Source organism: Rhododendron vialii, chromosome 6a, assembly GCF_030253575.1.
Source record: "Rhododendron vialii isolate Sample 1 chromosome 6a, ASM3025357v1".
Classification (NCBI taxonomy): Eukaryota; Viridiplantae; Streptophyta; class Magnoliopsida; order Ericales; family Ericaceae; genus Rhododendron; species Rhododendron vialii.
This window is the reverse complement of record NC_080562.1, coordinates 8,127,020-8,150,812: the sequence shown is the minus strand read 5'-3', so window position 1 is coordinate 8,150,812 and position 23,793 is coordinate 8,127,020. Positions and strand designations below refer to the sequence as shown.

The 23,793-nt window shown below is 36.8% G+C and overlaps 2 protein-coding genes across 2 annotated transcripts; both read right to left on the bottom strand.

The window, feature by feature from the left end:
• Nucleotides 1-2,982: 2,982 nt before the first annotated feature.
• LOC131329285 (protein SOB FIVE-LIKE 5-like) lies at nt 2,983-5,005 on the bottom strand. The gene is made up of 4 exons (XM_058362378.1): nt 4,456-5,005; nt 3,965-4,036; nt 3,788-3,863; nt 2,983-3,242 (listed from the first exon to the last, which is right to left on the bottom strand). Exons 1-4 carry the CDS (start codon nt 4,804-4,806, stop codon nt 3,214-3,216), a joined length of 528 nt encoding a protein of 175 aa, XP_058218361.1. The 5' UTR covers nt 4,807-5,005; the 3' UTR covers nt 2,983-3,213.
• Nucleotides 5,006-19,029: 14,024 nt separating this feature from the next.
• On the bottom strand, nt 19,030-22,889 carry LOC131329391 (putative nucleobase-ascorbate transporter 10). Its single transcript, XM_058362492.1, has 14 exons — nt 22,811-22,889; nt 22,408-22,505; nt 22,172-22,319; nt 21,934-22,069; nt 21,720-21,795; nt 21,237-21,296; nt 20,907-21,097; nt 20,510-20,606; nt 20,312-20,398; nt 20,158-20,216; nt 19,942-20,033; nt 19,617-19,694; nt 19,371-19,531; nt 19,030-19,272 (listed from the first exon to the last, which is right to left on the bottom strand). The coding sequence occupies exons 1-14, from the start codon at nt 22,887-22,889 to the stop codon at nt 19,054-19,056; spliced, it is 1,581 nt and encodes a 526-aa protein (XP_058218475.1). The 3' UTR covers nt 19,030-19,053.
• Between the last annotated feature and the right edge of the window lie 904 nt (nt 22,890-23,793).

The following is a 23,793-nucleotide window of genomic DNA, read 5'->3' as shown; positions in this document are numbered from 1 at the left end:
GAAAAAGACCCTCAGTGAAGATTTTTCAGGAATCCCACCAAAGCCAAATTAATAACTGCATCATCAATGTTGCTTACACGGATCACTTGCTTAGGGGATTAGCTGTCATGAATTGTGGGATCCTCCTCCTCCTCCTCCTCCTCCTCCTTTTTTTTTTTTACGGTCAGTGGTGCCCGGGCCTCCTGGACTTGAAACAGACAAAATGTACTGTCGAAACTTGATAGCCATAGGTCTCACTCTCCCCCGTCACGAAGGAGGAACCCACATTTATTCATAGCACCAAGCTTATTCCAATTGGTTGGTGGGTTTATTATTTCCACAAAATTAATTAGGGTTCGATTCTTGGAATCAGGTCGTACAAAGTAATTTTTCGTGAATTTTTTAGTCTCAACGTGGATGTGGCCACCTTTGTCCGGATGAGAAGAATGTTAGTTTAATAGAGAGGTGCGTAAGCTGGCCCGGACGAAAAAATTTTGTTGTGCCGGTAAAGTACCACACACGTGGCATCCTGTCGGTGATAGTATCTTGTCGGCCATCCAGACCTTCTATTTTCGAGGGTCTTTTGATTGCCTTTAGCAATTCGCCCGAATTTGGAACACACTCACACTCTCTCTCTCTCTCTCTCTCTCTCTCATGTTTGTTTGCATGTGCTCCAACGCAGATCGAGGTACTTGTGGTGTGGGTCTTTTGATTGCATTAGGTTTTGTTGTGCACTTTGGAGCTCAAAACTCAAAAGTAGCACATTGCACCCAGAATTCGTCAAAATCACTGCATTGCTCCCAATTTGCATTCTGACCGGCTATTTAACAAAATTGAGTACAAAATATCATGAATTTTCTGAATAATTGCAAAAATAAAACCAACTGTAACCCTAAAGTTTCTAATTGTTTTTTTGGCTCTATATAAGATCAGCGTACCCCTGAATTTCTTATCTTTTTGGCTCGGTAAATGATCAAATGTGCTGGTTTAATCCCCCATTTAGGAAATATTCCAAAAAATAATGGCAAATTCAAGGTGCATTGCATCACTTTCAATTATAGAAGGGATAAAGTTCAGCTTTTACCAAACTTGAGTGGCCAAAGTGCCATTTACCCTTCATGCTCCATATTTCTTCTCCTCTTTTCTTTTTTGAGAATTTTCTTGCGCCATATTTCATGTGGAGAGCGGCTACCAACACAAACAAATCATGTACAGATTGTGCACAGATTTTATTGTGGGGTCCATCACAGGTCCCATACAAACGATCCGAGCCGTTCATTAATTGTAAAACAACTTTTCAAGAGTAATTGAGAAAAAATCAGCTCAATCTAATACCTATAAGTGCTTAATCCAATCATTTAATTTTTCATTTAGATTTCAAAATAATGAAAAGTTAGATGATTGGATCAAGTACCTATAGGTATCAGATTGAGCTGATTTTTTGCTGGAATCTTTGAAAAAATGTTTTACATTTAATGAACAACCCGGATCATTTGTGTGAAACCCGTGATGGGCCCCACAACAAAATCTGTGCATGATTTATCTGTGTGCAAAGAATTTTTGTTTCAGGAGTTGGCCTTTTCCACATGGTTTAACTTTGTTGTGGACTTTCACTGCAGAATCGGATAAACAAGACTGCTGTAATAGTGGAAGGAAGAGTATGGAACAAATGTCCAAAAGAAGAATTCATGACAAAGGAAGAAAGACATAGGGAGGGTACTCTCACCATATGTGAAAGCTACTGTTCTTGATGTTCTTGGTTTTAAGGAGGGTACTCTTCCAGTGAGACATCTTGGAGTCCCCCTCCTCTCCACGTACCAAACTCAAGTATTCAGATTTGCAAAGCTTTGATTGACAGAGCACTAGTAGTCTTGGACCAACAAGTACCTTTCACATGCTGGCAGAATTCGATTAATTAAATCAGTCCTTTTTTCAATACAGAGACATATTGGTCCTCCTTGTTCATTCTTCCTAAGAAAGAGAACAAGGAAATTGAATCCATCAACAGAACATTTCCCTGGACTGGCTCTGAACTTAAGAAATCGGGTGCAATAGGTTTCTTCGGAGCATCTCCGTGCTCCAAAACAAGAAGGTATGCTGTATCATTCGAAAATGGTGGGGGAGTTTTCTGCGGTGGGTCTTTTTGTGTTCTCTTCACGTTTATGCTACTTGACTGTTGCGTTTCTTCTCGATAACCTGGAAATGTATTCTGCCTTTTATCTTTGAATGCGATGTAATCTCTGTAGTAGGCATGTTTGGTAATACTAACCGTATGGGGTTTGTCTACGGTATTATCCTATTGTCCATTTGTTTGATGTAATATTAACGGCTTTATTGCCTACCTTAGGGGGATGTCCCGTTGTATATTATTCGCTCAATGGGATTGTGCCTTGACCCCCTGTTTTGATTGCTTAAGATTCAATTAGCATGGATGCTCCTTGAGTTGATCTGGAGTTAATGTTAACGTTGCGTTTGATTTATGCTTTATGCAAACTGGGTGAATTCGAACTTGGTTGGGTCGCGACTAGTGGAAGCTGTTGTGGATAATGCTGCATATGGCTCAGCCGTTATGTTCACTGCTGTGGATCTGTCCTCTATTCGAATTGGATTGACTTGGAATTTTATTGAACCGTGATTAATGGAAGCTGTTGTGGATTGAGTGGCTTTTGCTAAAGTCTAGAAGCTATATTCCTCTCCATCAGCGTCGTCTCTCATTGCAATGTTTTGTAGTACTCGAAGCATTTTGTAATTGAGGATTATATCATCGGTTAGTTAGGTAAATCACCTTTGTGTATTTACACATTTGTCATGTGTTTTCTTTCCCTCTTTCTAGATGGAAGGAAACAATTGATACGTTCTTCATTAGATCTATGTAGCCACTCGGCATTGTCATCATTTTCTTTTCCTTTCCTCCCCAGATGCTCATTGTAGGTTGTATATTCGGTTAGCCTTTTTTTTTCCCATGTTTCAAGCTGATTTACAAACAAAAAAAAAAACATAGGAAGGGAGGAAAAAAACAGCATTTTTTTTAAATTTTTAATATTTATGTTCACAGGTTGTTTCCTAGTGCAATGACAGGAACAAATAACAAGAACAATTAAAAGAACAACAAAAAGAAGGGAACAAGATCCTTAACATATCCACTGCCTTTTTTCCTTTTCTTTTTTTCTTCTTTTCCATTCCCACTCTGTTGAGCAACTTCTTGAGTAGAAGACACACTACTAGTATCTTTCCTCACTCCCACTTTCTTCCCTGTAAATCCCCTGCTCCTCAAAACACAAACAAGAAGGAGAGAGAGAGAGAGAGAGAGAGAGAGAGAGAGAGAGAGAGAGAGAGAGAGAGAGAGAGTTCAATTCAGGCTGTTGCATTGTGAAAAAAATGTTTATATGCAAGCCGGCCACACTACTATGTGGGAGGGTTCAAGTGAAGCGCCGGAACAAAAAAGTTCAAAAACACGCACAAATTTTTATACGTACATTTTTATTTTTTCTGTAGTATTGTCGACACTTGATAACTCGTATGGAGCTGAAGTAAATGAAAGTCCAATGGAATGTGCGATTAACTAAAAAGTATAATCTAGAAAAATCAAATAAAGCAAACCCAGCAAGTATATGAGGTGAAAATCTCTAATTAGAAATGGCTATATTGCCAATTTAGAGTTTATATTAGGTATGAGGTTTTAATCGATAAAACTCCGTGTATTTTCTGTTAAGAAAAGAAAATCTTTGTATGCTTTGCCACCGCTTAAGGCTCAACTAAAATCCTGAAGCCGTCCAGTATATGCACAATAACGACTCAATAGACTTACCTGGTGCTCCTGAAGCTGGTTTCCCTGGCACGGAGGAGCGGAAGAAACCAATGTGCTTATGCAATGCAGATTTCCCCTGTTTCAAGTATTCATGTAAGTTGGGATTTGAGAATCTGATACTAATATTTGAAGAAGGAAATAAGAAAACTTGGGAAGAAGGAATTGGAAGATTTAGACCTTAAAATGTGTTGCAGAGAAGCCCATGTTGTGCTCCATTGAAGTTCCATTAGGAGGAAGGGCTACATGCTTCTGTGAATAAGTTTTAAGAAAAAAACCCATCAAGGTACTGTTTTTGAAAACTTGAACGGCAAAGAAAACTTCATTAATCACTAAAATAATAAAATACACATTGGTTTTTTTCATATTTAGGTCCCGTTTTGTTAAAGTTTTTATTTTTTCAGTACTTATTTTTCGTTTTACAAAATAAGTTAGTATCTCATAGTACATCACATCTAATTCAAAAACTAAGTAGTTTCTCATAACGGAACGGGATCTTCATGTCGAAATCGATTTCCAAGAATTTGAAGATATCGTGGTAAGTATTTTTAAAATGTAGATTCTTTTAGGGAAAAATTGTTCTGAAAGGTGTTCTGCGAAACTGGTTATGGAAATGTAATCGAACGGAAAACATTTTTGCACTAAGCAAAGATGGAACTTTATGAACTTGCCTTGACAGGGGAGCTAGCAGTGTCATCAAGATTTGAATACTGCTTCTTGTTCCTCTGTTCCTTAACATTCTTTTTCTTCTTCTTCTCTTTCTTGTTTGCTTGCCCAGAAACTGAACAAAGATACCCATTTCCATCGAATGAATCTTCGTCTTCTTGGAAGTGTCGAGGCCCGGACGATGCGTCGGAAACCATGGATAAATCTTCATCTTCATCATATTCCTCCTCATTTGCTGCTTTAAATCCAGTACTAGCCTTCTGGAATTGATCTGCTGAATTTGAAGATTGGTCCAAGTACATTGTCCAACCTGATTCACACCCACTACTGCATTCAGAAGGTGAGAAATTATTCATTTCTTAGCCTCCCAATTCAAATGAAATCCAACTGGGATTTTGTTTTATATATAACTTTTGTAGGCTCAAGAGATAGCTGGAGAAAAATAAGACTTATATGGCCTGTTCTCTTATTCTTGCTTCCCTCTATATATTAGAGCTAGATAGGACATGAATCCTCTCCAGTCTCTTTTGCGGTACTAGCCACTTGGACGGTCTAGTCTGGTCCTTCTTTGTTTTTTTTTCCGTCCTTTCTCATACCCATTTTGATGATTGGACCGTTCACTTTTTAGAGAGCTCGTTGAGAATATCAGTCCTGTCAAAAATTATGTAGACAGGATAATGTTTGTTATGTTTGTAAACAAATCTACTTTAAGAAATATAAGCTCAGATCTAGTGTTTCCCATATTCTCAAAAACCCATTTTTCTCAAGATAAATGCATTACGAAAACACATCGAACAATATCCCGTAAATATGATTTTTGACGCAATTAATGTTCTCATCCATATCTAAAAATTAAATAATTCTGATCATCAAAATGATCCCCAAAAGAGACCAAAGAGTGAGCCGGACTAAATAAAGAGGTTCCATGTCCTTAGAGACACATGAAGGCTCGCTAGACTGTGATACTCCATAAAAAATTTAAAAAAAAAAAAACCCAAAGACAATCACCCTCAAATCCTAAACTGGTTTTGTCCTTTCTTCCACCCCTTTTCACCTGACTATTTTATCTTTTGTTTGAGGGGCTCAAATCTGCCAGTTGGCATGGTTTTTGTGGGAGAGAGAGAGAGAGAGAGAGAGAGAGAGAGAGAGAGAATCATTGCAACAGATAGTGGTAACAATGGTGATGAGGAAAGGGGTTAGAGTTCCCATCCACATTTATGTAATAGCCAGCTCGATGACAACCGTAGTGCCATATCATGGTACGGTATTTGTTGTCTTCTTCTGACACCGAAAACAAAACTGAGGCGATTTTTCATTACTGTTATTTCTACTCCCAGTAGGGAAAATCTCCTTTCTTAATACAGTAGTACCTTCAATGGTTAGTTATTTCTCTTGGTAAAGTTTTATTCTTTGGAAAGAGGTAAAAAAGAAATTGGTCTCCAATGGCTTGGCATGAGAAGATTTAATTTGGTATTTCTCAAGCTATATTTGACATACCAAATGACAAAATTGTTGTTTATTGTTGGAATCTCTATAAAATGATCCAATTGCGACTATTGTATTGACTAACTTCTCACCAATATTTTAATGCGCAAAGAACAATCAAGAAAAGAATGCAAAGAAAATAGGCACAATGATTTTTACGATGTTCCCGAACTGCGTAGTTGAGTGCGTTCACAGCTCACAACAGTTTTTCGTATGTATCGATTGAAAAATGGGGTACAAGAGTTATACCGGCTGCTACGTATATAGTACTATATGTCACAAATTATTTTAAGACACCTATCTATGCTACGAGGGTGTTGTTGCTCCTAAGCCCATGTTGTTGGCCCTCCCCCTCAAACAATTGTGGCTTGACCGATCAAATCGAATCCTGAATAATCAGCGAAGTGCAAATTAAACCGAAGCAGACTTCACAAACCCAACAGTATTGGCTTCAAATTGGAATGGGAAATCTGCTAATGAATGAGAGTTGCTCATGTAGAGTATCAAAGAATGTATCTCTAGCGACACTATAAAACGAGGAACTACCATTCCTCTCCGATTCTTTTACAAAGCTGATAAAAAAAACTCAGGCGCAACTCTACGTAAAAAAAAAAACTTTGAGTTAATATAACTTATGTTGTTGGTTAAAAAAAAAAAACTTTCACAATATATAAATTTGTAGCTTTCTAACTAATTCAATCAACAATGAGAACAATGTTTACGGAGTATTTTCCAAAAGACACACCACCATTTTCTCAAGTACTACGTACGGAAAAAACACCTCATCCACGACAGTAATTAAGATTTGACCCCGGCCGCTAACCCGACAGCTCCCCAGATCCTAACTCCGTCACTGCTCTGGTCATGGCTGTGCTGTGGTAGGTCACACACCATGCATAAACTTGACTTTCTGCTACCCCCTGTGTACGTTGGTAGGTAAGCACAAATTGCCTCCAATCCCTTTTTTATACTACTAAAAAACTAAAAAGCAATGATTGGTTAGGATTCCCTGTGTTTTATTAATTGTTCATGAGTGGGGGGAGATCCACTTGGTCTTAATTGGGTCAAGAATGTAGGTGTGCAAATTGCTCCTCATCCGAATGTTTTCATTTTTTTTTCCATTAAGGGCATAATACAAGTTTTGGATTCTTGGGTATTTAGCCAGCTATATATATGTACCCAAGCATAAATATTAATCAGTACCCATGACAAATTAATGGGGTGTCTGGATTTCTGATTTATGGGTTCATGGAGCTGTTTTTAGGGTCCCCATCTGAGTGGTATGGTCCCAGAAAAACTAATTCTCATGTGCACTTGTCCTTTGGGTTGGTTATGGCTCCTGGCCATGGGTCCAACTGGTATCTGCCCTTTCCTGACGCAGGTTACGGGTTACGTCCACGATGGATGTGGTTTTAGCTTATTTGGTAGTACCTCTTGACTTCTAAGTCCATGGAGAGACGTCCACACACAAAAAAAAAAAACAAGAAAACAAAAAAAAAAACAGAGAGTTACATCCACAAAAAAGTGGAGAACATTGACGGTCTTTATCACATTTCATCGGGAGATAGGCGCATTTATACTAAACGTTGTATGACCTGTTAATTCAAAAAGTCTACGCCCACCTCTCTCTTTTACCGCTCTCCCACTGCAGTCAATTTCACCGCCTAAAAGTGTTTTGGACAATCTAAATTTTAAACAAACTCTTTTGGGGAAGAGAATTCTTCTCCGGAAGAGTTTGTTTAAAATCCGAACTATTGATTGTCGAGACGAATGGTGAGATTGAGAGAGCGGTAAGACCGTGCGACAGGTGCAGTACCACTGCTGTGTGTCGAATGATTCAAACCGATGCGATTGAGCAATGAATCACGAAATATTGGTGATCCGATTCGTCAACGGCTAAAATGATTTTGAAAACTTCTTTTCCTTTTAGGAAAGGGTTTTGAAAACTTTGGTATAGGCGTCCATTATTTTTTTAATTTTATTATTTTCCATATGAGTTTTTAAGCCCAAAGTAAAATCCCACTTTGACCTCTTCCTTGCTTAATGGGTACACCAAGGTTTTAAATAGCCGCATTGGGACACATAACGGTGTCAGTCACGGTATAACGGTATCGGAAGTATCGAAACGATACACAACGGAAATCGGTTTTAAAAGTCATGAATTTCTAAAAAGATATTTTTGACCAAAACATCTTTTAGAGTGCCTATCAGTCGTTGCGGTTGAGTCAGCCGTCACGGCCGTGAACTTTTCCGTGAATCAGAAAAATGAACCGTTAGGAAACGAGAACCAACCGATATACATGCATTTTTTTTTTATCCCACCAATTAATACACTGAGAACTAACGGTATCGGATGTCACAAAAACCAATATGTATCGGCCGACATGCTACGTACCAGCCAGTATTTACAACCCTGGGACACCACTACATTATGGGCTTCTCTTCAACCCTTAGCTTGCAATTGTGGTCCTTGAATAAGTGTAGGATCAAACTGCCAACGAAGAAACCATACCAGCTCCCAAAATTCAAATCATATCAAGATTTAAGCCTCCAAAAAAGATCTTCTCCTTCATAGATTTCTTTTAGTATTTCAAAGTTAGGCCAAAATTTTTTTTTACTCAACCGATAAAGCAATATAAAAGGAAATACTCCATCCGTCCGGATTTAATAGTTCTTCGTTTAATTCTAACCAGATAAAAAATGAGTTATATTTTTAAATCGGTCTTGCTATTGTCAACCCACTGGGCTGACGATAAGCACACTAAAAAATAAGAAAAACACGCATTTCTTTATGCTTTTTATACCCTTTAATACACATTCACACACTCACTATTGTCAACCCATTGGGTTGATTTTAGAATTTTTCTTTTTTAAATTGGTAATGAATTTTATATCCAATATGGATCTTATTTGATAGATCTCAATTAGATCATAAGACAATGCTTTCAAAATTATATAAATTATTATAAATTATAAGATATAATCGATTGAAAAATAACACGAATTTTCAAAAATGACTATTAAATTCGGATGGGGAGAATACTAGAAAAAATGAGTCAATACTTATTTATTGTTTTCTGTCATTCAAGTACAAATTGTCTAGTCAGACTAGCCACTAGCAAGCTAAGGGATATTTTTGTGATGCCCCACCCACGTGTGAAATTCTTGGGGTACCCAAATCACAACTGTTTTTTCAAACCTAAATTTACGCAGCATAATTTTTTGATTTTGTTTTTATTCAAAATTTTTTTAACGTTGTTTTAGTTTTACGGTAAACTTTTACTCCCTCCGTCTCAAATTATTTGTCCGATTCGCAAAACGAGAACTCAAAAATAACGCACTTCTTTCAAGAAAAAATTCAAATTTTTTTCATAAATTAAAAGAACTCATCGATATCTAGTGAATTGTTGAAAAAAAATTGATTTTTTCTTGCAAAAATTGTATTATTTCTATGCTCTTGTTTTGCGGACCAGACAAATATTATGGGACGGAGGGAGTATGTGTTATAAGTCCGTCTCAACGAAAAGAATTGAAAAAGTAAAAAATTATGACTTTTACACAAATATTTTGAAAAATATCCCAAAAAAAGCTCCAAAAATCGGTTTTTTACTTTTTAGACTTTTTTTTGGATATTTTTTCAAAATATTTATGTAAAAGTCATAATTTTTTACCTTTCCGGTTCTTCTCGTCAAGAGAAACCCATATCACATAAAAGTTTAGTGTAAAACTAACAAACGCGATTTTTTTTTTGAATTAGGATAAAACAAAAAAATTGTGATGCATAAGTTAATCACTAACGTGAACAAGTTAATCCATTGAAGCCTAAAAGTCAATTGCATTCTTTATGTTTTCACGGTTCACAACCGCGAGATAGTCTGAAAGTTACGAGTTTGCTTCCTCCCATGTTTAAATTGACCCAACTGATAGATGATGAAATTTGTCCGGCAGATAATAGAAAGTACAAGAATTACATCAGCTGCTAGGTATTACAAGTACTTATATTCTAGAGTTTACCTCCTAATTGTCGTAATATCTCAATCTAGGTAGGAACTAAATAGTCAATGAAGAACAAACCAAACCGATTCAGGCTGTATTCTTTTGGACTTAACTTAAACTTAATTTAACTTAAATATGAAAATTGTCCTTATTTGAGTTTTTTTTTTTTTTTTTGGCATTTATTAGTTTTACTCCAAATTTTTGCGAGTTATTGATTCGTTTTGCCGAGAGGAATCGGAAATATATATATATATATATATATAGATTTATTTATTTATTTATTTTTACCCACATATTTTGAGAGATAACCACTTTGTAGGGGTGTCGATGGAACTTGTGCTTGAGACTTTGTAAATAGTAGCAAATGCTTAGTGCAGCTTAAAAGGATTTTTCACATGTTTTTGCTATATCTAACTATTCTTGAAGACTAAACAAGTGTGTTTGGTGCAACTGTAATTAAGCTGATATGCTAAAAATAGCTGAAATATGCTTATAAAAATGATTGTATAGAATAAGAGTAGAGATATACTTTACTTTACTTTTGCTTACAAATGTTCTACTTACACTGTTAGAGGGGTGTTTGGGATAGAGCAAATTATTTGTAAGACTTTGGACTGTTGAATTATAATGAGAATCTGTTTGAGTGGTTGGATGTCTACTGTCTAGAATAGTTTTGCAGAAGTGTTTGTTAGTGGAACCATAATTAGAAGTCAAAAAGTAACTCTATGGACGGTTCATTTTTCAAGATTTAATTTATACTTTAAAAGAATGATTTTTAGATCAAAATTCTCAAACACACAAAATGCATAATGCAAAAAGAGAAAATAAGGATATTGCATAATGCAAGGGTATTTTTGTTTTACATAGAGCTGCTCCCGACCCGACTTTTTGTTAGTTGTTACCAGCTTTGTGTAAGGATCAGAAATGAACAATAGTTCCTCGTTTTGTAAAAAACTATCTTTTGATTTAATATGAGTTATGTTGTAGGCTTAAAAAAAAAAAGAAGAAGAAGAAGAAGGGAAAATAAGGCGCTCAAAAAGTGCCTGAGAGCATCCACATCAATCTTCCTATTTTTTGGACCAAATTATAACTAAATGCACGGGCGGCTGCACTAGGGTCTTAGGAGATTCGAGTGAACTCCCTGCATTTAAAAAAATGAACCAAAATTTTATATTTTTGCATCATTTTTTATATTTCTTTCATATTGTCTGCACTGGATCATTCGTACAACAAAACTGCACTTAAATTTGGAACTAAGTAGATCATATAACTCAACATTTTTAATTTATACAGTGTTTTGTATAAAAAAAATTATATACCTTTCTATCATTGCTGACCTAAAATCACGCAGTTGCCCCTACCTAAATGCCCATTTTTAAAATGACTTGTGTATCATACTCTCTATTCTACCTTCATTCCATTGGTTCGAGTTCTTTCTTGTCTTAATAATATATACCAGATGTGCTTTGTGTAGGAAAAGAAGAGAAGGGGGTGATTTTGTTTGTTACATATTTTTTAGAAAAAAAGAAGAGACCGAGAACTGAGAAGGGAGGTTGAAGTACATAGTTGTTGTCAAAATTGGTGAAGATGTGAATTAAGTTAGTCTTGCTATTCACGAATCGAATCAAATTTTTCTGATTATTTTTTGACTTGCACATGCATCGCGTGTGACCAACTTCTAGTTTCTTTGAAACGAGAAGGGAGTGAATTGGTGCATCCGCATTAGTCATAACTGCAACTTTTACAAATCGTTTAGACACTTTGAAAAGTCTGATAAATGAGAAATTTAAGAGTTTGGGAAACAATGAAGGTTAAAGAGTCCCAACGTGGCCGAGGATTAATCGAGATGCACGCATACGAGTCCAGACACGTGAGTTATCCAAAAAAAAAAAAAAGTCCGACGTATATGCTCTAAGAGCTCAAATTAGTTCCTAGCCGTCGACTACCGAAATAAACGCCCGGATCGACCGCTCGAGACTGCTGCCAAGCAGGTGCTTGGCAGCATCCCCCAATACCATTTTGGGTGGACCAAACAGGGACAGTAGAAACAATCAAACTCGATAGACAGCCCACGTTGTCTTCGTCCGCAACTAAATTTTGTGATTCATGAAAAGGATGATCAAGGGCTTATATGATTCAGTCCCACAACTCCTAAGGCTGTCCATGTCAAAATTGGCGATACGACAAACCAACCTTATAAATTTCTTTCACCAAAACAGGGCTCCCTTTCTAATCTGACATATATAAATATCCCAAAAAACGGTTGGCATGATTACCCAATAAAAATTTATACCAAAAAAAAAAAAAAAGAAGAAGAAAAGATTACCCAATGAAAAGCACCCAAAGGGTGACTTAAAAAAGGAGTTGGATTCTTTACGGTCGGTCTAGTCCGGCTGGGCTCCTTCCATGCTAAATTTAATGATCGAGATTGTTCACTTTCTAGATTTCGTTGAGAACAATAGGCACATTGAAAGCCATGGTTATCGGACATTGTCTGGCATGTTTCCATAACACATTTATCTTGAGGAAAATGAGTTTCGAAAAGATTGAAACCCATTATTTTTTTTTAAGGATGGATGTGCTCTGAAAACATAAAAAAGTATGTGATCAATATAAAAAATGTATAATTTCGATCATTATTGTAGGCTCGGGAGGGGCATGAAAATGAGTTGGGCTGTACTAGTCTCTTTGAGGAACTTAAATAGGAGTCTTGTAGTATAAACATACTTAAGTCCCCCTCCTATTGGGTCTAAATTACTCCGTATTATGTTCCCATCCTGAAATTTGAAAAAACCCGACAATATCGATCCTTATTAAAAGATAATCAATCATATGTCCCCTAAATTCAAAACCCATATACCCACTCTCTCTCTCTCTCTGGATTGAGACGCAGCCGCTGCTGCTCGACACCTCTGCCCCCGTCGCTGATCAACCTCACTGTTACCATCAACCCCACCATGTTTCGGAAAATACGTTTCATGGTAATTTTGTATGGATTATTTCGAAATTGATCATATACAAAAATTAGTAGGTAAGTTAATACACGAGGCGTAACAAATGGAGGAGATATATTTTCAATTTATTAACAGAGAGAGTAATAAATTTTCAAAGAGAAAATTAATTAATAAGAGCAAAATGGATCATTCAACTAATTTAAGAATAAAAACATAAGTAGTTAAACCACTAGGATGTGGACTCAATTAGTAAGGTCCCTAAACAGGATGACTATTTAATTTCTTTTGAAATGAACCATTTGCTGCGGATAAAAAAAAAAAAAAATGAACCATTTGCAGTTTCCCCCTCCAAAGGGGAGGTATTGAAAAAAAAACAAGAAAGAGAGAATCTAGAAACGAAAATGTTTAATTATGAAAACACCCCTCATAAATCAATGTCTCAATAACACCGTCTTTAATCCAAACGTTAACAAACTGCCCCCTTAATCTACAATTAATTGATTCTAAGGTGGGCAAATTTACAAAATTATTGTAACATTTGGGTGGATAAATAAGTAGGATCACTATCTCGTTATCCAGGTCAAATATTCACCGACTGATATTGCAGTTTTGGCACAAGATTGTTTATATAGCATTGAAAGATTCGTTTCAGTTGTGTGAATTTAGTTTTGTCAAACGTGATTGTAATAGGGCTGCACATGCTTGTGCAAAGAAAGCCTTTTCTTGTAATTTGTCCGATCTGTGGACAACTACCTTGCCTCCATGGGGTTTCTCTCTTTCTAATGTTTAGGTGTTTTTCCGCCACTCAGATTAATAAAATCTTCTTCCTTTTGTCAAAAAATAAAAAAGAATTTAAAATAGACAAAATAAAGGAAAAAATTTTAACAATAAAAAATATCGACTTTTCACCTTTAAATTATAATAAATACTCTCTTCGCCCCTAAATGGTAATTTTCAATAAAAAGACATGCAATTTTTAATAATATATAAAGTACTCATGTACTTAATTTTTCAAGTTTCTTCGGACCAAATTGAAAAATATCGATTAGTCCTTTCATTTGGTGCCAAAAAAAAGTTAAAATAATTCTGAATGGAAGCACATTAATTTTTATCTAAAAATGTTACGTGTTTTCTTAATGAATTATCAAAATGAGCCGGAGGAAGTAGTTGTAGAATACTTGCCCATATCTCCTTTTCCTTTTTTTTTTTAAAATGTATCTCCCTTTCCATTTAGGCTCATAGCTTTTCTTTTGAGAATTGATTTTGTTACTCTACAAATTGATAACCACACTCTTCAAAGAAATGCTTGATTTTGGCAACCTCTTTTGGAAGCGCGATTATCAATTTGAGAGTGCCAAAATCACTCCCATTTCTTTTTCACAAAAAAGAAATTCTTGTTTTGTTCTTTAGAGCTTTGTCTTTTTTGTGTTATTAATTTACTACAAAAAATCAGTGTCCGGAAATGAAAAGTCAAATCTCACGTGGGGGGCCTTGGTAAAAGGTTGTCTAGTATCCTATGGTATACAAGCCGAAGCTGTTCTTAGGCCAGCCTAGTGTCACACGTGTGGTGCTTCTTTAGCCACGTGCTCAACATCTTTGTCCTTATTACTTTTATTATGGAGTACTACGTAATTGTCAACCAAAATACACTAAAATATAATAAATAAATAACCAAGAAATGAAAATAAGGACTGCACATTCCCATGTTCTGGGCCCGGATCCCGGTACCAAAAAGTTGAGGAAATTTGTTCTACTACTACAATAGTACTATTATTTTTTAGTCCACTTTTTCTGAATTGTTGCTGTCGCCTCCTCCTCCATCCTTTTCGCTTAACAAAAAAAATTGCGGCAGTGGCTGAGCCACGATTTTAATTCGAGGAGGGCCGACTTAATAGATATAGATATATATATATATATATTATCGAAATGTATACTTATTATATTATTCTGTATAAAGTTTTTGCTTTTCAATACATTAAATTGTACATCGAAATGATTCTAGCTTAATGCAGTTAAAGTATATCGATCATTTTGATTTTTTTTTATTTAGGATACTTTAATAGTCACGTGTTTATTTTATATTTATGAAAAAAATTGGGAAATAATAATTTAAAATAACTAATTTTTTATCAAATCTAACCAAAATTATTAAGATTATAAGTACTTATATATGAATAATTATCGATAATATTTAAATTTAGGTATATAATAAATAAAAATTTTAAAACTCGGAGTCGGGGCTGGAACCCCAGGCCCAACATAGCTCCGCCCCTGAATTGCGGCAAGGGAAAATACCATCTCATGGTTAAAAGGACAAGGGGGCCAGCTGTGCTCTGGATTCGAGTCTCGTCTCGAACTGAAAAATATAATCTGAATTGTTCACTATTTAGAACTAGATGCGAGCAAAAATCTCAAAAAAATCGAGGCAATCGAACATCGGTAGCTTAGTAATCAAATCAAATATCTTGCTGTGTATTTTTAAAATTGGATTTTTCTGTTGATTAACTGAGGAAAAACGTGATTTGTTCTCTAAGTTGTCATTATTCAATTGACTATGGGGTAACAGTTTGCATCATATTTTCGAACTCGGAACAAGATACAAATTTGGAGCATAGCAGTCTCTTAAGCACAGTAGGGCCTCCTCCTCCTTTTTTTTTTTTTTGATCCGCACAAATTTCATTTATAATAAAAAACGTCATACGGCATCTACAGATTTCAATCAAAATCATGAAAAGGAACAACAAGAAGAACTGGAAGGACAAATTACAGCCTAAGACCAGGGACCTCTTCACACCACCATTTACTCAAAGACAGGATCGGAACACGTGGACCTTTTCACACCGCCACTTATGGCCTCCTCCTCCTCCCATGGTTAAAGTTACGCTAGTTCAATATCTAGCCCATTCTTTAAAAAAAAAACAAACCAAGTTGCATAATGCGGGTGCATGTGCGTCAAACATTTTTTAAAAACACTACAAACTACTAATGAGAGCATAAATTAAAAGCGGGATCGAATGGCCTTGTACGTTTTGGGGCCTCAAAATTCCTGTACACGGTGTCCAATAAATTTTCTCTATTTATCCCCCTTCAATTATTATTCCCAAAAACCTCCCTCAAAATTCAAACTAAACTGGGCCAAACCCATCCAAATTTTTTGGTTTGAAACTTATGAAAAAATGACGGCCAAGGACGTGTTTGATAATTAATACCCTCTAAGGACACTTTCAGCATTAACAAATGTTCTTAGCATGTCTTTGGCGGATATTAATTATCAAAACACGTCCTGGGCCGTCATTTTTCCGAAACTTATCAGTGAATGATCCAGCGAGTGTTGGGCTGTAATGGAAGTTGGGCCTCTCGTATGTTGGGTCCCTACTTCTCAAATCCACCTATAGGTCCACTCTTTTTGGATAATCAGCGGAGAGAGAAAGAAAGAAATATGAGATTAATAATTGAAGAAAAAAACCTATGAGAGACCATGAGCAAAGAGAGAAATTGGATTTTGGGACCAAAAATGAACACTTTCTTAAACATTTAAGTGTTTAAATAACACCCAATACAAAATTCTTAACAAATAAAAAAAAACAACTAAAATTAAAATTAAAATTTGAAAAAAAAAAAAAGAAGCCGAAACAACGCGGGGGCCGTGGCCCCATACGCCCACAAGTAGCTACGTCTCTAGTTTGGACTGCAGAGGTGTGGTAGGAGTGCTCGCAACTGTCGAATGGTATTTTTAATCCGGACTGTTGAATGCAAAGATGAACGGTCCTTTTCTATCCATCTAAACTAACAGAACTGAATTCGCATATCGACACAAACACAAAATATGGATGAAAGGCCATAAAAATCCCAACAACTTAAGCAATTAAACGCATAAATATAACCAAATAGTAAGGTGTCTAGTTCCAAAAATTACAGTCCCTAGCTCATTCCCACCATCTGATCTTTTTCGTTTATTTTGTCTTGTCGCTCCTTCTTAGTCTTCCTTTCGGGTAGTCTCTCCAAGTCAACCTGTTTCAAACCAGGCGTTTCATTCATATCTTCTAAATTTATCTTCCTTGGCATGCATACAAGAAGATACTCCTGGAGTTGCAGTCTTTTTACTAGTATTAGTTTTCTGTTGCTTTTATCTCTAATTCTTCCATCCATTTTGGCTGGTACCTCAACTCATTCCAACAATGTTCAAATGAAAAGGACGATTCGTACCTTTCCTTGTACATAGTCTTTGCATCGCGAACTTGGAAAAGCAAACAATAATTCAGAATGATACCTTGAAATTATAAGTACCTTGTTTTTTTCTCAGTTGTTCCACTTTGATTCAACCTTTCAATTTGGGCAAAGCGCACCCACAAAATTTGTTTGTATCAAGTTGAATCGCAAACCAACGATTCATGAGAGAGAGAGATGATTACAATCGGAGTCAAAAGGTTTTGTGTTCATGCATGAAAGCCCTCCCACACTCTTTTCCAATATGTATTTCCTTTTCTGCTCATTTCCTTGAATTGGGTCTAAGCTAATATTAAGCCGAGCTGAGATTATCTTCTTCATCAGCAGTGAAAATTCCCCACCTCTTGATGGTCCGGCCCTTGGTCCAAGGATTCAATGGTAAATTCATAATCGAGGTTGCTCTGTCTATTGAGAATGAACCCGGGGGCCTGCTGTGCAGAGGTGCACAACATCCCTGTCATGCATCATCTACTCTTCCTTGAAAAAGTTTTATTTAAATTCGGACCGTCCAAAACACAAATAGAGTAGCGAGATAGTGCAACACCTGTTGCATGTGCACTATGCTGCACAGCAGCCCCCGCCCCCCCGCTTTCCTCCCGCTTTCCTTGAGAATCCATCTACTAATTACACAAGGTAAAATATAGAAATAATGAGGAATAAAACCGAACATTCCAATCAATAAGTCTTTTTATTTTTTTTGCTCTCTCTTTTTTTTTGTTTTTATCAAACTTTATTTTTTTCTTTGCTTCCTAGTATTTTTTTTGACCAATCCTGTCATTAGGTACATCTCATATGAAAACAAAAATACGGCTATAGTTAATAATCATTGCCCATAACCAGAGCCACAGTACAAAATGCACTGGCCCCACACCAACTCATCTTCATGGACCCTAATACAATCCATTGGCAATAGGACAGCGGAGGCTGCGAATACAAGAGGATCTTCTTCTGTTCTTTACTAAAATGCTACTCAAATGGTCTATTCAAGCGGGCCTAAGGACAACATCCCTAAACCTGCTAGAGATTCTAAGTGGCCTCCTCCCCCCTCTTCTTTTTTTAAGTTTAATTGTGGTGGCACTTTCAAATCATCCCGCATGGCTGCTTTTGGCGTTATCGCGAGAGATAGTGGTGGATCTGCTCGTGTTTGGCGTGTGGGTAGAGTTTCAGCATCTTCGGCTTCCATCATTGAAGCCTGGGCCCTTCGAATTGCATGCAGTACTGCTGTGGAGATGGACTACACGGATGAGGTCATTTTCGAATTGGATTGTCAGGTACTAATGAACTGCTTTAAGGATAAAATGTTGTCTTGTCCTTGGGAAATTAGCACAATAGTCCTGGGCTCATTCCAGGAAATGGTCTTTTGTTTGGTGTAATAGGGAGAAAGATAGGGTCGCTCATGGTTTTGCTTCTTACTGCCTTGGTAGAAATTTTGTTTCTCAATCAGATTGTATTCCACCTGTTTCGGTAGTTTTGATTGCTAAAGATGTAAATCGCTCGTGAAGTTCTATATATACATGATCTCTTCAAAAAAAAAAAAAAAAACTAAAATGCTACTGTAATCCTCTCCTACGTTCACTTAACCTATGAGCCAAATAAGTGTCTCAAAGCCTTTTCACCCTTTCTTTCATAACCTATGAGCTCGAGCAAGACAAGGCCAGACCAGATTCACGCGTAATCAGGAACTCGAAAAGACTTAGACAATTTGGAAAAGTAATTTCCTAAATGCACGCAAAACTTGGAATTCGGGAATGAGGAGCAACAGAGATATACATATGATCGATCATACGTAGTTTCAAAAAAATTGCACAACTCACTTCAGAAAATTTTCAAGTTTCTAATCTTCTCAAATTTTCCCTTGAACTTGGAACAAAAGCTTAAATTACAAAAAGAAAGAAAGAAAGAGAATAGATAGCTTACCAAATTAACTAAGCGTGCTAAAACTCATACAGGAGGGAAAAGCTTGTTGAGTTTACAAGGCAGTTTATAAAAATCATGACTTCTCACATCTCTATTGTAAAACACGAACTTCTCCCACCAATGCGATCCGCTATCTTTTCCACCCTCATCGTCCTCACGAACAAGTGTGCAATCCAATATCACAGCAACCAAAACAGCCACCGTGGGGTGGGACGTGAAGATGACTGTCACCATGTCATTGAACTGCATTTTGAAGTGAAGCAAATAGTCAAATTTTGAAATGCTAGTAAATAGTAAAAATGGAATTTGCTCAATTTTCTTTTTCCCCAGGAGAAATTTACCCATCTCGAATGCGTGTGAACGGGACTAGCTCCTGAACTTAGTTGATATTCCCGGAAGTATTGCGGTACAGAGAGTCCGAGGAAGAAAGAGAAGCCTAATATGAACTTAGTTCTGAAGCTATTCAAATTGCAATATTGGAGAAGGCCAAGGCCCGCGGAAGCTGCATGAAACACAAATATATCTATTTATTTTTTTCTTAGCTAAGTAGTTATAATAGATTCGGTTGAAGAGAAGAAGATACTTACATACATAACCGAAGAAGAAACAGTATAAAGCTGCAATAATTGGCAGAGGTATCGAAGCGAAAAATGCCCCAAATTTTCCTGTGTCGCCGTAGACCAAGTACTTGTACAATGAGAAATTATTTCGAAACATCTAACATCCGCGCTTTTGATGCCAAATTAAGCTAGGATCTAAGTCTGACACAACTGCTGAAAACAAGTACTCACTGCCTTCGGCTAATTTTATCTTTCAGAAAAGAAATGTAACGTAGAAATTACCATTTTTCGCAAGAAAATACAGAAACAAAAAGTTAGAATGCTAGTAGGAAATGGGAAGAAACGTGCAAACCTAATAAAGAGAAGAATATCATAAACCCAGCTGATACTTGAACGACTCTTCGGCTTCCTACTCTTGTCATTGCCAATAAACCAGCATTTTCACTGCACGCGTAATGCATCATGAACAACTCAGAATACAGTTTGATAGGTTCCGTGAACCCAACTACATTCATAGGAGAAAAGAAATAATGGGATCCAAGAATGAGACTAAGTTCGAGTTTATTACACTGATGCAGTACAACCAGTCACGGTACCAAATAAACCAGACAGCAGAGTCCCAAATCCCTGAAACAAACGGATCACTACGAAACTAGTTAAACTCAGTACGAGTGTATGCACAGGGTCATGCTCAAAAGCAACATACTATAGCAAGACATTACCAGCCATCCGACACCTCGGCTGACAACAGAAGCTGGAACAGGTGTAGCACTCCCATATCTTGCTGTTGCAAGAAATGTGCCAGTAGACTGCAGAGAGAGAGAGAGGGAAAAAAAGAAGAAGAAGGTAATAAAGGTGACATAATCAAATCTATCTAATTGCGAAGGAATCCTATAAAAAAAAGTTGGTAAGGAGCAAACCTCAAGAGAAGCAACAAAAGAAGCAGCCATCATTGCGAAAGCTTCACCGGCTTGAAAAGTAGGTCTTCCCCATTGGAAGGGATAAGGAATATATAACCTGAGTATGCAGAAATTTGAGGAACATAAGGAGTATGTAATCAGAAATGGTAAGCAACAGAAGTCTCTATAAGAATTTGACGAATACGTGTGACCTATGTAGCACAGACACGGGACACGGCACACAGTGTGACTGTTAGTTAGAGTACTTAAACAATAGGAGAACTCAGAAACAAAATTCTAAATTGTAACCCTACAGTTTAGAAGTGTCCAATTCTGAAGTAATGATAATTACAACCTCATGGGATCTATGATCTCAAAAAGGCACAAATAAGTTTTACCAAGGAATATGAGGTATTACCAAGGAGCTCCAGTAATGAGGCCAGCACGATCAGTGCGACAACTAGCTTGAGTGGCTGAAGAAGAGTTATGATATGCACCACTTGAAGTCAGAATTTGTGCATAACCCCATACAAATGCAACCGAGAACAGAAGGGAATATCGATCACACACCCGCCTCTTTATTTTTGCTTTTGCATAACGGGGAAGATACTGCAAAAACATTACGTACAAAGATTTCCATTGGCTACGGAAAATTGGTTACTTGCTTCAGAGGGAGACGTTTTTAAAACAAAAACCAAGAAACTTCCTTAAATGCATCATTGAGCAGTTGCCAAACCACAATACTTGCCTGTGAGATGATAACCATTAGGATTAGCTCGGGGAGCCCAAGTTCAACACACTTTGCCAGCTACAAAGAAAAAATAAAGAAGGGAAAACTGTTCAATAGCAAAATTTGTCCTTCGGAAATAGAATGAAACATCAGAAGCTACCAGTTCCTAAGTGTAACAGAACAAATCCTGCGGAAAAGTATTTTTCAGGTCCAAAATCACAATGTACCGAAACAACACTAAAAAAATTTATTCAACTCTCATCATGAATTCAGCTAAGAACGTGCAAAATGCTAAGTTTTGGAGGTGGGGTTGGAAGGGAATGATAATCTGTACAAATAAGTTGGATCTTACAGTTTTATTCTCTTCAGAAGAGCCTTTTACTTTATTTTCAGCATTAAAGATTGAATAAGTGGAAAAAAAAAATTGATAATATCAAGTCTTAACTGGAAAAACCAGGATCAGAGAGAAGAAAAGTGTACTGAAGGATCAACTAATCTTACCATTGAAAAACCAAGATAATACAGCCCAAGTCCAGTAAAAGTCACGAGAGGAACCATCGAAAGAGGGGTAAGAAACCTAAAACAAAAGAAAAAGAGATTCAAAATAAATATAAACAAAAACTATCCCACATATGTCAAAAAAAACTTTCTGAATGAACAAATAATTTATTTCTAAATAAGCTTTGCAAACAAAGCTGCAATTTCGAATGATGACCTTACGACATTTCTCCACACGCCTAAGAAGCCAATGAGCATCTGGAAACAAGAGGTCACTATGAGAGCACCCTGCATACCTCTCATTGTCCTTTCAAACTTCTGAAAATCACCCGAAATTCCAGAGTCAGAAAACCAAAGAATTGCTAAGAAGATGTACTGAAAATTAAAGAAAGAGAAGAAGACTACATGATATGTGCAGTAATCTCCGTAAGGCTCTGGAGATGACAAATGATATCTTTCGGCATGTAGAATCGAAGTCATCGGAATAATGAATGCGTATGAACCACCGATTACTGAGGGAAGTCGGGTGCCAAATAAGGACTGCGTTAGTGTATTTAGTCCTGAAACGAAGAGTAAGGTCTGTATCACCTTAGCCTTCTCAACCTGTTAAGAAAGAAAAGACTCCATTAGATCGAGAATAATAGACGAAACCAAAGAGATGGCATGGAAGAAAGGAGAATGTATTGCTTACATTACTACCTCCCATTTGATTTACAAACATACTTGGAATCAAGACAGTGGTACCTAGAGTCATTAGATAATGCTGGAACCCCAGAACTATAACTTCCACTGCATTTGGGGAGGAAAAAAACTCATCACTAGAATTGCAGTTGATAGTTAAAAATTTACATCTTGATTTTTGAAAAGACCAAAAAAAGAAACAAGAATAGCTGGTATCCAAAAACCTCAAACAAAAACTCGAACAATCATGATTCAGAATTGTCATTGGTGTATAATGATCAAAACGACAAAGGCGAAAACAAAGTAGGCATACATACGCGTTCAATACAAATCACACAGTGCAACAACATGAGGTAGGACAAAAGTGAGAATGCAAAAAAAAAATAAAAATGACTAGAGGGAGAGAGACGAACGCAATGGAGGAGGACTATTGATGCAATATTGGACTCCAGGGAGCTGCTCCATCACTGGGTGTGGCTTTATGTCCTCCATCGTATTGTGGACGCAACAGCAGCCACACTCGCAGCCGCCATTGCCACAATCACCTGTAGACATTCCTGGAGCACAGATATGCTTACTGGGGAATAAGAACTAAAAGCCAACTTTGTGATTCGCTTGTTACTCAATGCTGTGGGAAATATAAATAGGAATTTGGCAGTTACAGAAACTATGTACTAATAACCATGTAAGATATCACATTTTTTTTAATAAAGTGTTAATGATTTGTTGATATGGCAAAATTATTGGCAGAGTATCAACTTGAATCTGCAGTTACAACTTTGTAATCATTACCCTACCGGGGCCTGTTCCGCTCATACCCATTCTTCTTGTATATTCCTCGTATCCCCATTTTCCTCCGGTGTAACCCCCCATGGCACTTACTCTCATTCATAACACCTACAATCCCCATTCAATCTTTCCCAATTAATCACTAACTCAAGACAAAATGGTTTAGCAGAAGCCGTCACAAAATTAGTAAGGGAAGTAAATGAAATAGGACACTTTTTTTTTTTTTTTGTGTGTGTCAACATTGTATACATCAGCAGGGGTTAGTAGGGGTGTTAGAGTTAGCACACGGGATCCGCCTCCCGTGAGACTCTAACCCTGGTCACCACTGAGGAGAGGGAGATGAGGAACTAACTTCACTAGAAGTGGTACGGTCCCTAGCTGGTATGCTGTCCAATAGCTACTACAATTGGTAGTAGTCCGTCGGTTACAAAGGTTAATGGTCCAGTACTATATAAGCGGGTGAAAACCAAAAATATTGATGCATTAAGCTACAATCAAGTAGAGCAGTTTCATGTTTGATGGGAAAGGCAAAAATAGTTTTTTTAAAATAGATTTTAATGCTCATTTTTGTTAATTAATTTGTAGCAAATACGCATTAACCCATTTC

Bases quoted from the DNA above. Each gene is read 5' to 3' on its own strand.
- LOC131329285 (XM_058362378.1), bottom strand. From the start codon at position 4,806: ATGAATAATTTCTCACCTTCTGAATGCAGTAGTGGGTGTGAATCAGGT. The intron at 3,864-3,964 runs GTCTAAATCTTC...TACTTGAAACAG, and splicing joins TCTCTGCAACACATTTTAAG to GGGAAATCTGCATTGCATAA. The intron at 3,243-3,787 runs GTAAGTCTATTG...TTTGAGGAGCAG, and splicing joins ACCAGCTTCAGGAGCACCAG to GGGATTTACAGGGAAGAAAG.
- LOC131329391 (XM_058362492.1), bottom strand. From the start codon at position 22,889: ATGGAGGACATAAAGCCACACCCAGTGATGGAGCAGCTCCCTGGAGTC. The intron at 21,796-21,933 runs GTCATCATTCGA...CTTTTGTTTTAG, and splicing joins GTGTGGAGAAATGTCGTAAG to GTTTCTTACCCCTCTTTCGA. The intron at 20,399-20,509 runs GTTTGCTCCTTA...CTCTCTCTGCAG, and splicing joins CTTTTGTTGCTTCTCTTGAG to TCTACTGGCACATTTCTTGC.